This window comes from Zonotrichia albicollis, chromosome 3, assembly GCF_047830755.1.
Source record: "Zonotrichia albicollis isolate bZonAlb1 chromosome 3, bZonAlb1.hap1, whole genome shotgun sequence".
In the NCBI taxonomy this organism is placed as follows: Eukaryota; Metazoa; Chordata; class Aves; order Passeriformes; family Passerellidae; genus Zonotrichia; species Zonotrichia albicollis.
In genome coordinates this window covers 13,572,325-13,586,183 of record NC_133821.1, presented here as the reverse complement: position 1 = coordinate 13,586,183, position 13,859 = coordinate 13,572,325, and the positions used below count along the sequence as shown (strand labels likewise).

Sequence of the window (13,859 nt, the reverse complement as noted above, 5' to 3'; positions counted from 1 at the left end):
TTCAAGGCTTGAAAAGGCAAAAAATCCAAATCCTGTTCTTACAAAGAACCACCCCACAATAATCAACCTGGCTTGAAAATCCAAAAGTCTGGTTTTTTAACAATGGCTCTTATTAAGAGAGATAATACCAGAAACTGGCAGAGTACGCAGCAAAGCCAGCAAAAAAAGAGGCAAGGCTCCACCTTCAGAAAAGGAAGGAATTCCTAGAAAATGCACTGCAAAAACAAAGAAACAAACAAACCTCTCCCCATACACACAAAATAAAAGCCACCCAAAAAAACCTCGCCAAAATATACACAAGAAAACAATCTTAGCACCGCTGAAAACTCCGTAACAAATTCAATTAAATGAAATTAAAAAGCAGAGATAGGGAGTAGGGAAGAGGGAAACATCAAAATGAAGTGTGAAAAGCAACGGGGCACAGAGCAGCAGGAGGGATTGAAAGAGGGAAAATAGAAATGGCATTTACAATGTAATGGGGTGTGGGGCAGCAGAAACACTCAGGGATGAGAGGGCAGGGGAGGGGAAGCATGTGTTATTAGAGGTGCAGGAGGGGCAGAAAAATCTGCTCTGGCCACAGCTGGACAGGTCAGAGTGATTTGATGCCCAGCCCAGAGCAGTGACACAGCTCTGCTGGGGTCTGCCAGCACATGGAAGTGCTCAAACACAGACTGAATTTAACTGAATTTAACAGAATTACTGGAGAATTCATCAGGGATGATGGCTGGAGACCTCTCTCACACTCAAGGTCTGCTGCCCTGGCACAGTGATGTCCTTGAGCAGTGCTGGGATAGGCTGTGGGAGCCTTGGACAGGTCCTTGTGCTGGAAGTGAAGTCTCTGCCCAGTTCTCCCAGTTCTCCCATCACTGGTGCCAGCTGCAGAGTCTTTTAACTGATGGACACCTGCAGGACTGTTAAAGGGAACCCACCCCAAGATGGTGCTTGTTTTCCACACAAAATCCACCTCAAGTCGGTAATACTAAAACTCTCCAAATACATTTATTTATCACCAATGAAAATACTGTACAATGGCCCAAGAAAGGGGTGGGAAAAGGCAAGGAACTAAGTCTGGCTTTCATCAATGTCCTTGTCAGGATCCATGGCTGCAGCTTCGCTCTCCTGCTGCTGTTTCTTCCAGAGCTTTGCCATAGCCAGGAGTTTGAGGTTGGGCTGATTGGCAGTGTCTTCTGGGAAAATGTAATCATAGTACTCCTCCCATCCAGCATCAGACTAGAGAGAAAAATACCACAAAGTGAGGTTAATTTGCATGTTAATGTTGGCTATTAGGAGGTGCTTCTAATAAGAAAGAGAAATTAGAATGTCACTGTAGGACATGAAAAAATGTGTTCTCAAGGTGAAAATAGGGAAGTTTAATTTCTGACTCTAACATTTATAGATTTCCAAAAGTGACAGTGGATTGGAGGGTGAAAGTGCCACCTCTCCAATGACACTGGACAAACCAACAGTCCCAGCAAATTTCTCCTCTTCTATAAAGGAATGCAAAATGAGAGGAATAGCAGATTTGTCTTTACAAACAAGCTGTGGGTCTGCTGGTAGATAAAACTAGCAGTGGGAGATAAAAGAAAAAATGGGAAGGATTCCACTGATTGATGAATGGAAAAAGATATTTGCTTTTACAAATAAATTTTAGGTTTGCTGATAAACGAAATTAGACATTGAGAGATGAAAGAAACAATGGGGAAAAAAACCCCCTAAATTCCATAAGAATTAAAAATTAAAAGGGAGGGTTATACATTAGAGGGAAATCTTTGGTATCAGGCATATTAGGGATGCTGTACCTCTCAAGTACCTCAGCCAATGGGAAAAGAGAGAAGGGAAATGTGGCCGGGAAATCGGAATAAAAAAGAGAGGCTGTGTGCTCCAAAAATATGAGAGATCCCAGGGGAATGCCCCATGGCCTCTCCCTTTATGTGAATAAAGCCAGAAAGGACTCCTCTGTCTCCTTTTCGGACATAAACCTCTGGTGTTTGTGGATTAATTTTCCTAACAAAATAAGTTCTTTACAGAAAGTGTGTGAGAAATTTTGTTTCAAGAATGTAAACCTCAGAAGGCTTACAAAATCTTAAAAAGTCAGGGTGACATTAGAGAAATAACAGAAAATTAAAGCCCATGTTTGCACACGTGCACAAATCCACTGAGGGCACACAAACACTACTGCCATCATTTCTCCTTACCCCATCTTCGGCCTGCAGCTTCCTCCTCTTCTTTATTTTCTCAGGCATCAGTTTATCTATCCTCTCCTTGGTGGCATCGGTGCCAAACTCCTCCTCGAAGCTCCTCCAGGCCTCGAGCAGCATGACCCTCTCCTCCTTCTCCTCGCAGCTGCGCATGGCCTTGTTGGCCTCCTCATAGACCTGCCGGCAGCGCTGCAGCCGCTCGTCCTGCGCCGCCGACAGCTCAAACTGCGCCAGGCTGATCCACACCTGTGGGTACAGAGCACAGAAACACAGCTCAGACTGTGCCAGGCTGATCCACACCTGTGGGTACACAAACACAGCTCAGACTGTGCCAGGCTGACCCACACCTGCGGGCACAGCACACACACACACAGCTCCAGCCCTGCTCTGTCCCACCACGCACAGGACACAGGCTACAAACAACAAAGCAGCAAAGGAAAATAATAAAAAAGCAAAGATCAATGCCAGCAGGTGCTCAGAAAATCGGTTTTTTCACATGAGATTCACCCCACTTCAGCAGGACTCTGTGACGGTGTTCACAGGGCTCTGAGGATGAGGGAAGGGACAAGGATCTGACTCCATGTTTCAGAAGGCTTGATTATTTTATGATATATATTACATTAAAACTATACTAAAAGAATAAAAGAAAGGATTTCATCAGAAGGCCAGCTAAGAATAGAAAAAGAAGGAATGATAACAAAGGTTCGTGTCTCAGACATAGAGTCCAAGCCAGCTGACTGTGATTGGCCATTAATTAGAAACAACCAAGATGGGCCAATCAAAGATCCACCTGTTGCATTCCACAGCAGATAATCATTGTTTACATTTTGTTCCTGAGGCCTCTCAGCTTCTCAGGAGGAAAAATCCTAAGGAAAGGATTTTTCATAAAAGATGTCTGTGACAGAACACAGCATTCATGTAAGGCATGTGTGCGGATGCCATGGGACAGAGAAACAGCAAGAGTTTCTCACAGGGGCTTGTGAGAACTTTTAGGGAGTTGTAAGGATGTTATAATTTAAGATTGTTAAGTATAAATCTGCAGTAGTGTTTTTCTGGTAGTGGTATAAATCTGGTAATGTTTTTCTACTTGGTCTTTCTGTTCTCCTCAAGGATGGAGCATAATAAAAGTGTTTATGTTAGTTAGCCAATCAAATAAAAGGTTTCATATCACTCTATAAAATCACGTGGTTCTCTTGAATAAAGCCTTGTCTTGCTCTTTCTACAATATTGCCTCTCGCCTGTTCCTGTGTCATTCTCAGCACAAGAGTGACACGTGGATCAATTTCTTGTGTCTGTTTCAAGTCATGAGAAATCTGTGTGAATTTTGTCAATGACAGCACCAAGCGACACAGGAAAAATCAGATTTCCTTGCAATGTTTTGGCAACCAAAGCTGCTCAGCAAAGAGGGCTGCTTGGAAAGCTGCTTTCACCCGAGATAGACCTGCTGTTGTATGGAATTCAGGAATTTCCCTCCCCCCTTCAGAGCCTGAACCTGGGCTGATGAGAGCCCAGGCTTTCCCTGTGCTGGGTGCCCACACACACCTTGACGTGCTGGGTGCGCTGCAGCAGCCGCCGGTAAAGGTTCCTGGTCTTCTCAAACTCCTCCTGCTCAATCTCAAAGTCAATGTAGGATTTCCACAGCACCTGCAACAGAGAAGCCTCTCATCATGTCCATTCCTTAGCACACTGGGAGGGGAAAATACAGATAATGGTAAAATTTCCCTGAGAAATTTGTCACTGTCATATGTTCTGAAAAATCCCTTTGCCAGAATTTCTTCTCCTGGGAAGCTGAGAAGCCTCAGAGAAAAATGAAAACAGTAATTATCTCACTGCTTCTCCTGTGTTTTGCTGCTTTGGAATGTGGTTTGGACATTGTTTAACAACTGGTCATTGTTTCATTGGTTTCATGGGAATTGTTTTAACTTAATGACCAACGATGTTCAGGCTGTGTCAGACTCTGGAGAGAGAGTCACGAGATTCATTATTATCTTTTAGCCTTCTCTAAGTATCCCCTCTCTATTCTTTAGTATAGTTTAGTATAGCATGTTTTTATATACTATAATATCATAGAATAATAAATGAGCCTTCTAATACACGCAGTCAGATTCAAATCATTCCTCCCAACAATGGGGAACTCTGAAAATACCACAAGAAAAGGTTCAGGGATCAGGGTGTTTGGTGGCACAGCCTGGGATTAGGGCTGAGCAGCACCCAACCTGGTGCCCATCAACCACACAGCTTTCACTTCATCTTTTATCTGGTGGATTATTGACATTGAGAGCAATAGTGGATTTGTCTTTACAAACAAGCTGTGGGTCTGCTGGTAGATAAAACCAGCACTGGGAGATAAAAGAAACAATGGGAAGGATTCCACTGATTGATGAATGGAAAAAGATATTTGCTTTCACAAATAAACCTTAGGTTTGCTGAAAAATGAAATTAGACATTGAAAGATGAAAGAAACAATGGGGAAAGAAAAACTCCTAAATTCTTTAAGAATTAAAAAGTAAAAGGGAGGGTTATACATTAGAGGGAAATCGAGAAGGGAATGCAACCAGGAAATTGGGATAAAAAGAGAGGCTGCATCCTCCGAAAATTTGAGAGATCCCAGAGGAATAAAGCCAAAAAGGACTCCTCTGTCTTCTTTTTGGACATAAACCTCTGGTGTTTGTGGATTAATTTTCCTACCAACATGTTCATCAGCCACACTGTGCAATGACTACCTTAACTCAGTCCCTCCCTGCTCACCTCGGGCATGTCCAGCCTGGGCTGGCCGATTGCCAGCTCGTAGATGGCCCTGGCACGGTCAATGTCCCCAAGGATGGTCTCCAGCTCAGCAAATTTAATCCAGGACGTGCAGTTTTCTGGTGCAAACTCCAGGAATTTCTCATACAACTTTCGGCACCGGTCAAATTCGCGCAGCTGCAACTCCAGCTCAATGTAGCCTTTAAACAGTTTGTTTTTTGGGCATTTGCCTATGGATGTCCCCTGTTGTGCATAAAAAAAAAAAAAAACAAACCAAAAAACAAAACTCTTAATGATCTTGCAGGAAAATAAAACCCCCACTTGATTTTTTAAGTGTTTGAACTACAACTTGGTTTTTTGCACAGTACCAGCCTGGCAGGTAAGCAGCTCCCAAGAATCTCATAAAACAAATGATACCAAACAAACTGTGGCCTCACACTGTTCCTCCTGGCACAGAGAATGGCTGCCCACCCCTGCCAGCTGGCTGGCACCAATGGAAAGGTGGAGAATAATGTCTTTATAAAGCACTTTCTTTCTGATGCATCTTAGTCTCTGAAGAAAACTGCCTCTCCTGAGCCAAGCTGTGAGAGGCAACTCTGCATTCTTAGTCTGGGAAACTCTTAAAACAAGAGTTAAGAATGGGCTATATACCTGGGACAGGCTGTAGTGAGCTTGGCCTTGAAGTCACTTCTATAGACAACTATTGTTTATTAAGCAATGTGGCTTCTGCTCCCTCAAGCCAATGTGAGGTAATTTGAGACTGAATTCCCTTACAACAGCTCTCCTGCACTATGTTCCTTAATGTTTAGTACCTTGGAATTTATGAAAAATGGAGGAAACCCAACTTGGGATCATCAGTTTGGTCGCTGTTATGGGCCTCCAGCTCTGCAGATGCCACTGTATTTCAGAATATGCTCAGTTTTTCTCCGTGTGCCCTCCATCACTGTTTGGGTGGAAACCCCATCAGTTTGCTCTTGAAAGTCAAACCACCCCAACTGCTACCAACACTGGCTTTCTCTCAAAATGCCTGATGCTATCCCTGAGCTTACTAAGAAATCTGAACTGAAGGGAAAGGAAGTTTTTCATTTCAAAAGATGCCATTTCTTGCTGCCCCATCACACCCTGCTGTCCCCTCATGCTGACACTCAGAGTGAACCTGCTCAGCAGCTCCTGAGCCTGCCTGAAATCCCAGTGATTGCCTTTGTCAGCAGCTGGGACTGGCACACAGCTTGGCAGGTCCTAATTTCCTAGAGGCAAACCTCCCATTCATCTACAACGCTTTTTAAAACACAATTGTTAGAACAAGTATCACTGCAAGCCATCAGCAGCAGCTAAGAACTTGTAAGAGCACTGAGCTGATGCGGGTGCTCTGCATTCAGAGCAGCACTTTGTGCTTCTGCCCGGGGCTAATTCATCAGAACAAGCTACATTTCTTTTTAAATCATACATGACAGTAAATGCTGGCCCCTGCAGACTTCTTGGATGCTTTATTTTAAGTGGATTAAATCAGCAATTTAAAAAGGACAATTTAAGATCTTTTAATGCCGTTCCTGTGTTACTATTAGTTAGTGAAGTCAATTATGGCTCTGACAAAAGCTTACCAAAGCCCTTCTGGCAAGGGGGAGGTTCTTCTGTCGAATTTCAAACTGTGCATACAGCAGCCACATTTTAGCAAACGTAAACTGGAAGAAAAAGAACAAAGTGCTATTTAGGCTGGAAAGTCAGTATGTAATACTGCACAAGTTGCTTTAAAAAATAAGCATTCTTTCTATACAAGACATGACTCTTACTGCAGGTAACTCATTTGAGGTAATCTCATTTGAGGTAATCTCATTTGATCTCAGTGTTTTCCTGCTGAAAGGTTTAGGGTTCATTATCTAAAACAGGACAATATATTGGGGTGAAAGCAAAAATGGCTAGGCCAGAAGTCTTTTAAACTGCAGAAAATAGTTTTTTAACCAATTATCAACTGGCAAAACACAAGCTATTGCTGAATCAATTAATAGCTAATCAGCTCTTAATAACTGAGATTAATCTGACACTCAGATGACACAATAAATGACAAATATGAACAAGGATTTTCTGACATTCCAAGGCAATGCAGTTGAAAAGGTTTGGCCACAGGGATATTTTAGTTAAAGTTCACAAGCAAAAAAAAACCCCAGAAAACCCCAATCAATCAGCCTTGAAGACTGATTGTAATGGGGAAGACAGACCTGAAAGCTGCTTTGTCAAACAGCTGCCTCAGGGGTGATGACCATGGAGGCCCCACTGGAAAACCATTTTGGAAGGTGGATGTTTTGAGAAACTGGAAGGGATACTTGAAGTTTTAAGCAAAGACTTCATGAACCCACTAGCAGCTGTTTTGAGCTGCTTATATTCCTGAATATAATGGGGGAAGAGAACTAAAGGATCTTATCTAGGGCATTTTACCCCAAAAGTCGAGCCAGACTGATGGAGGAGCCATACCTTCTTGTGGGGCAGGAGCTCAAGGCATGCCTGGTACACCTGTCTGGTTCTCTCTGCATCCTGTAAGAACAGGCAGCATGTAAAACACTTTGTTACTCATCTGAGATCATGCTGAATTTGAATCTTGCAGTGACTGCAAAACAGTGTCTCAGTCAAACTGGTTAGAATCAGCAATGCTTATCTACTTAGTTTGCACAATTCAAAGGTGGTAGCTTCTGAATCAACAAGACTCACCTTTCAAAGCAAGGTTCAGTGCTAGGAAGCCAACAATAAAACAAGGAGTGTCTTGGTTGTGGGAAGAAAAATAAGTCTTTTCCTTTAACAGACACTGAACAAGTTTTCTGTACTCAGAGCAGCTCTAATGTTCCAATAAATACTTGCACAGCCTTTAAGATCACAAGAGCAACAATGTGGCTGCTTCACAAACAGTTTTTATTAACTATAAAACTATTTCACAAGTTCAGCCAGGGCCACCAGAAATCCCCACTCCTGCTTTTCTTACCAGTGTGTTTCTGAATGAATTGGGGGAAACAAGTTTGCTTTTTTCCCCTCTGATAAATGAGTAATGCAATGATTGACTCTCACAATTAATGGACAAATATCATGTATATAGGTTAAGAAAAGTTTATAGATTTATAATTATGCTGTACTCCTGGTGTGGCTATCAAGGGACAGCTGGATTGGGACATCTGGGAGGGCTGGCTTGTCATTGTGGTGACATCTGAGCTCTAATCAGGATACGAGGAAGAGATCTCCACCCCTGGACAGAGAAGGGGTCAATGGACAGAACTTTGGGAAGGGTTAAAAGGGAAAAACCTCCATTGTGAGGGGACTGAGCACATGGCAGGGAAAATCTTTTGACCCCGGAGCCATAACCTTTTTTCTTTATTCAGTCTTCTGTTTTTTTTTTTTTTAAGGTTTAATGAAAAGTGAGTAGCTATTTCTCACAACTTCCCTTATGCACAGGAGGGAAAACTGGAAGAGAAAATTTCTCTGTATTTAAATAGTAAAGCACGTTACACAAAACTAGTAACACAGACAACACTTAGCTCTTGGTTTTCCTATTAAAACACCAGCAGCTATTTCCTACAAGGAAAGGAAAACCCCGAATTGTCACTACTTGCCTTTGCCTCCAGCTCCTCATAGAGGGCATAGTTAATCCAGAGGTAGATGTACCTCTTCCAGTGGCGTTTCTCCTGAATGGGGGGCACGTTGGCGATGGCCCTCTCGTACACCTCCCGCACGGTCTCGGCGTCCGTGTCACTCTCCACCAGCCGCAGGTAATCGAACCACGCGTCGTAGTTGTGGGGGTTGGCCTTCCACACACAGGGGACAGGGGCAACAGCAAGCAAACTGCAGTCACTACCATGGACAGAGCCTCATCCTTTACTTAGACAAGTAAATTCCCCTCTAAATTTCCCCTTTAAAAACGGATCAATGGAATATTAACAAAAACAGTCACTCTTGGGGATGCTGATGGTGGAGCTTTTGGGTTATAAGTGACTTTGCTTGAAATTTTGTTGTTATTTTGCCCTCAGCACTTCTCAATGAAGGCAATCCAAGTAAAGTGTGAGAAGGGACAAGGAGTGATAAAGTGCTTTTGGGTTATAATTGACTTGGCTTTAAATTTTGGTGTTATTTTACCCTCAGCACTTCTCAATGAAGGCGATCCAAGTAAAGTGTGAGAAGAGACAAGGAGTAATGAAATGTGCAGTGTGGACTGAACAGCAGACAGGTGTGTTAAAAATAGGTTAAAAACTGTTGTAAAACAGCTGATAATTGTTAAGCATGTACTGTTAGTTTGGTTATTGTAAAAGAGGTTAAAAGGGTAGTTATAAGAATTGTGATACTCAACACACTGTATTACACCTAAGTAAAGTGCACCACTCCCCAAGCAAACCGCCAACCTGGACAGAACTTAACGGGCCAATCAAGCATCTAAAACCTTCATGGAAATGAAGGATCCAAAAAGAAACCAATCCAAAGGGACAAAAAACAGGAAAAAAAGACCCAGGAAAGCAGTGCTGCTCCACCTGGAACCTCAGAGACATGGCTGCTGAAGCAGCCCCAGTGCTGCAGCATCCTCAACAGGAACGCTCCTGGCTCGGCCCATGGGCCCCCTTGCCTTAGGCCTTTCTTTTTATTATAATAAATGCTGAAATCACTTTAGTACTGGAAGTCTGTTCCCATTTTTAACACCTGTGGCACAGGTGTTTTCTCACAAAAAGGTACTTAGGCACAGGTGAGGTGTCCTGGAATGGATATTCCCTAACCTAAGCAGTAACTACAAGCTAAAGTGCATTATCCTTAAGGGTACCAAGCCTTGAGTTCAATCCAAAACCCTCACCTGCACAATCTAAATCAGAAAGCAGAAACAAAAAAAAAACAGTGAATGCAGATACCGCTCTCTTCCCCAGGGATGGAATTCTGGCTCTAAAATGAACATTCATTCGGTGGTTTTTTTGGACTGACTTTCAAGGGTAACTTAAACTCATCAGCCTTGATATCACAAAATACTCATTTCCCTTAAGCACCAGCTGTCTGTACAGTGAGCCTGGAGGGTACCTATCCCACATACCTTCACCTCCTCCTCATACTGGAATCTCCTCTTGCTGACAATGATGTCCTCAATTCCCCTCCTGTCTCCAAACTTCTTCTCAAAGATGGTGTAATTCTTGAAGAGATTCTGGGCATCCTGCTTTGGAATTCTATCCAAGGCATACTTGTAGATGACTCTCACTCTTTCAAACTAAAAATATTAAACATAATTTGAAAAATATTTACAAAGCAGTTTCTGTCCTCCCTGACAGTCTTTCAATGAGCTTTTGGTATTATTTGATAGAACATAGAACTGTGGGACATCCTAAGGTAAGCAATTGCTTTAGAACAGGACTAACACAGATCTCTCTGATGAGTAAACTTTGAGGGGGAAAAAAATACACCTGAAAATGCCAGCCCCCATCATCTCTTCTTCATTTACAGGTTTAGAATATTTAAATCAATTTAAGAGGTTGTGGTTTGGGGGTTTACAGAATGTCTTCAATTTCACAACAGCCTGGGAACCTTAGAGGCTGTGAAAAACATCTGGACCAGCCCAATTTTTTATTATGCAGGCACAAAACCTCTCAGAACCTCTCCAGTCTGAGGATACAGGTTTGAGCCAATGCTGTTGGGTCTTGGGTTTGGCAGATCTCCCTTAGAGCACATTCTATTGATGGCACCAAAAGGCAACTAGAGGTGAGCAAAAAACAAAAACTGTCCCCCTAACTCAGACTGCAGTCACAAGGTGCCGGGAACTGCAAGTATTGCAGTGAAGGTTAAATGCCTTTGATACTCAAGATGAAAAACACTGGCATGACTCAAATGAAGACCTTACCTCCTTCTGGTTCTCCTCAAACTTGGCAAAGGCCACGTACAAGTGCTCATCCATGTGCTCCTCCCCGAAGAACTCCACTGCCCTCTCGTACACCTTCCTGGCGTGGGCAAAGTAGCTGTGCTTCTCCTCGAAGCGCGCGTACTTGATCCAGTTCTTCACCTCGGGGTGAACCAGGACAAGTGCAGCTCTTGTTAAGGAAACAGCTCTGCCTGAGTGGCACAGCCCCTGCTGGGCTCTTCCCAGGGACGTCTCCCAGCATGGCACACACGTGGGAAGAAGCTGGGAAGAAGACACTGACAGGTATAAGCATGCAAAAGGTTTTGCGCCTTTCTGTTAAGTTAAAATGAGAGAAGGGTCAGTGTGACCGTGTTCACAGGGGTCTCAGGTTGAGGGAAGAGATGAGGATCTGACTCCATGTTTCTGAAGGCTTGATTTATTATTTAATAATATATATTACATTAAAACTATACTAAAAGAATAGAAGAAAAGATTTCATCAGAAGGCCAGCTACGAATAGAATAGCAAAGAATGAATAAGAAAGGTTCTGTCTTGGACTCTCTGTCCAAGCCAGCTGGGCTGTGACTGGCCATTAATTACAAACAACCACATAAGACCAATCACAGATGCACCTGTTGCATTCCACAGCAGCAGACAACCAATGTTTACATGTTGTTCCTGAGGCCTCTCAGCTTCTCAGGAGGAAAAATCCTAAGGAAAGGATTTTTCATAAAAGATGTCTGCAACAGGTCAGGGAAAATCTGAGGAGAAACCCAAAACAAAGCAGGCTACAAAAGCTGGTTGTATGAGCAGTGCAGTTGAACAGACACTATTGTGGCAGGATCCACAGCCACTGCACTGCATCTGGAGGCTCTCCCTAAACATGCTTTTAACACCTCCTGCTGGCTCATTCCCAGCACACCACAAGGAAAAGGAGTACAGTGACGGAATACCCGGGAAGGAAATACAGAATGGACACGTTAACCCAGGCTCTGGAAAGGATATATCTCTCATAAATGCTTCGTGCTCTGTCCACCTCCTTGTATCTGAGCTCAAAGTTGATGTAGGAATGCCAGGCCTGCTCCTCTGGCTGCCACTCCATCCACCTTTCAAACACCTGGCGCGAGCCAGCGACGTTCCCCAGCATCTCCTCCATGTACGTGTACTTGTACCTGGGCAAAGCAGATGGAGGTTCTGCCATCACATGGTGAGCACCTCCCTCCAGGGATTTATGGAGTGCATCCCTGAGCTCCCCTCACCCCAGAAATGCCTGTAAGCACAGCAGTGACTGGCAGCACCCAGGCACACCAACATCCTTCTCTTGCCACTTAAAAAATACAAAACCTTCCCAAAACTTCAACCTTCCTCCATTTTTTCCCAGACTAGCCTGAAGACTTGGAGAAGCAGGATAATCTGCACAACCCCAGGTGGGTTTTTGGGGCCAGAAGGGGATCTCAGTGCTCAGCCACAGTACCAGAACTGGTTCACCCTGGGCAGGGTGGTGATGGCCCGGTCCCAGATGTTCCTGGCGTGGTTGACCTGGCGGTTCTTCATCTCCATCTCGGCATATTTCAGCCAGAGGGTGACGTTCCTGTAGTCCACATCCAGGGCTCGCTCGTAAATGGAACGGGCTCTGGAAAACAGGAGCACAGGGCAGGTAAAATGTGCCTCCCAGGCTTTGGGGTGGGACTAAAAAGGGTTGTAAGAAATGCCTGCAGCTGCATTGTTACCTCTGGATTTCCTTCAGGCTTTCCTCCCATTGTGCGTACTTTATCCAGTTACTGATAACAGTCCTGTTCTTTCTGATGTTATCTTCAAAAGTCTGAGGAGAAAGTTACATCTGTAAGTCAGAAATCCTTCTGCAGACCCCATTCACATAAAAAATGGCTTATGGGGTATTATAATATATATAAAATGCTTCCTTTGCTTAGGCACTTTCAAAGCAAAAAGCCAAGCAAAACCATGGCTAAATCTGCACAAGCAAAACAATTATTTCAAAATAAGATCTATAACTCAGCATTACTGTAATGTTATTTACTTTGTTTGTTCATGTTTTTATAATGGCTGGCCAGATACTGTTCGTAATGAATAAAACACCTATTAATTGTGCAAGTAATTACTGTTTCAGTGTTCTGAATATAGACATGGGGGTGATGTAGCTTGCTACCAGATTTTGTCAAGCAACGCATCTGTAAAGTGCAGGTTCTGCTAAAGAGTAGCATGAAAAAGGAGTTTTAAAGAATTGGTGTCTACCTGAAAAGTCCACAAGGAATAGGGACTACATCTTGTTTAAGCTAAAGTCAGTGGAATTGTAGTGCTTTATGTGAATGTCGAGATTAAACTGGTTTGTTTGTTTTTTTACTGTACCTTCCTCTTCCGGAGTTTATAATCATTTAACTCTTCAACATCTGTGATCTTCTGCTGCGGAGGCGGTGGGAGAAGCTCGAGTTCCCTCTCCTTCGCCTCTCTTAGAAGCTGCTCCGCTGTGATCTGAACTTCGGCGGGTGCTTTATTTTTCACCTGCAAGGCAAATACAAGGGGGGGGGGGGCTCGGCTCACGTTTCCCAACGCAGCACCGAGACCATCAACTTCCTCCGGCGCCTCGCTGCGGGCAGGAGCCCGCCGGGACGGGAGGGCTCGGTGCGAGTGGGGATTAAGGGGGATCAAGGGGGATCGAGGGGTCCCGGGGGTCCCCGCCGCCCACCTTGGCCACTTTGGGGATGCGCTGCTTCCCGGCCGCCGTGGACGCCATCTTGCCGCCGCTGTACGCGCAGGCCCCGCCCCGGCGCCCCTGACCTCACGCAGCTCCGCCCGTGCGTCGTTGCCGCGGTAACGGCGACGCGTCCCCGGGCGGTAGCGGCAGCGGGACTGTCTGTTCCGTCCGTGGGACCGCCTGTTCGGCCTGTCTCCTCCGTGGGACCGCCTGTTCGGCCTGTCTCCTCCTTGGGCTCGTCTGTTCCATCTGTCCGGTCTTTCGTGTCCTTGGGACGCTCTGTGGCCGCTTCGCTCCGCGCCGGGCACGGGGCAGGTGAGTTCCCTGCGCTCCGCGGGGCGCCCCCTGGCGGCTCGGCGGT

At 44.6% G+C, this 13,859-nt stretch overlaps 2 protein-coding genes across 11 annotated transcripts in view; one reads left to right on the top strand and one right to left on the bottom strand.

Moving 5' to 3' along the window:
- Positions 1 to 977: 977 nt before the first annotated feature.
- On the bottom strand, positions 978 to 13,695 carry CRNKL1 (crooked neck pre-mRNA splicing factor 1). Its single transcript, XM_005486773.4, has 14 exons — positions 13,490 to 13,695; positions 13,153 to 13,305; positions 12,516 to 12,607; positions 12,260 to 12,418; positions 11,791 to 11,957; positions 10,789 to 10,967; positions 9,991 to 10,161; positions 8,537 to 8,728; positions 7,413 to 7,472; positions 6,545 to 6,625; positions 4,947 to 5,186; positions 3,741 to 3,842; positions 2,196 to 2,444; positions 978 to 1,230 (listed from the first exon to the last, which is right to left on the bottom strand). Exons 1-14 carry the CDS (start codon positions 13,535 to 13,537, stop codon positions 1,063 to 1,065), a joined length of 2,061 nt encoding a protein of 686 aa, XP_005486830.1. The 5' UTR covers positions 13,538 to 13,695; the 3' UTR covers positions 978 to 1,062.
- The window catches only part of CFAP61 (cilia and flagella associated protein 61), a 98,204-nt gene continuing 98,025 nt past the window's right edge, over positions 13,681 to 13,859 (top strand). For all 10 annotated transcript variants that reach the window (XR_012579399.1, XR_012579397.1, XR_012579396.1 and 7 more), the window contains exon 1: positions 13,681 to 13,813. The gene's annotated coding sequence lies outside the window, so the exon portion shown is untranslated. The remainder of the gene's footprint in view (positions 13,814 to 13,859) is intronic.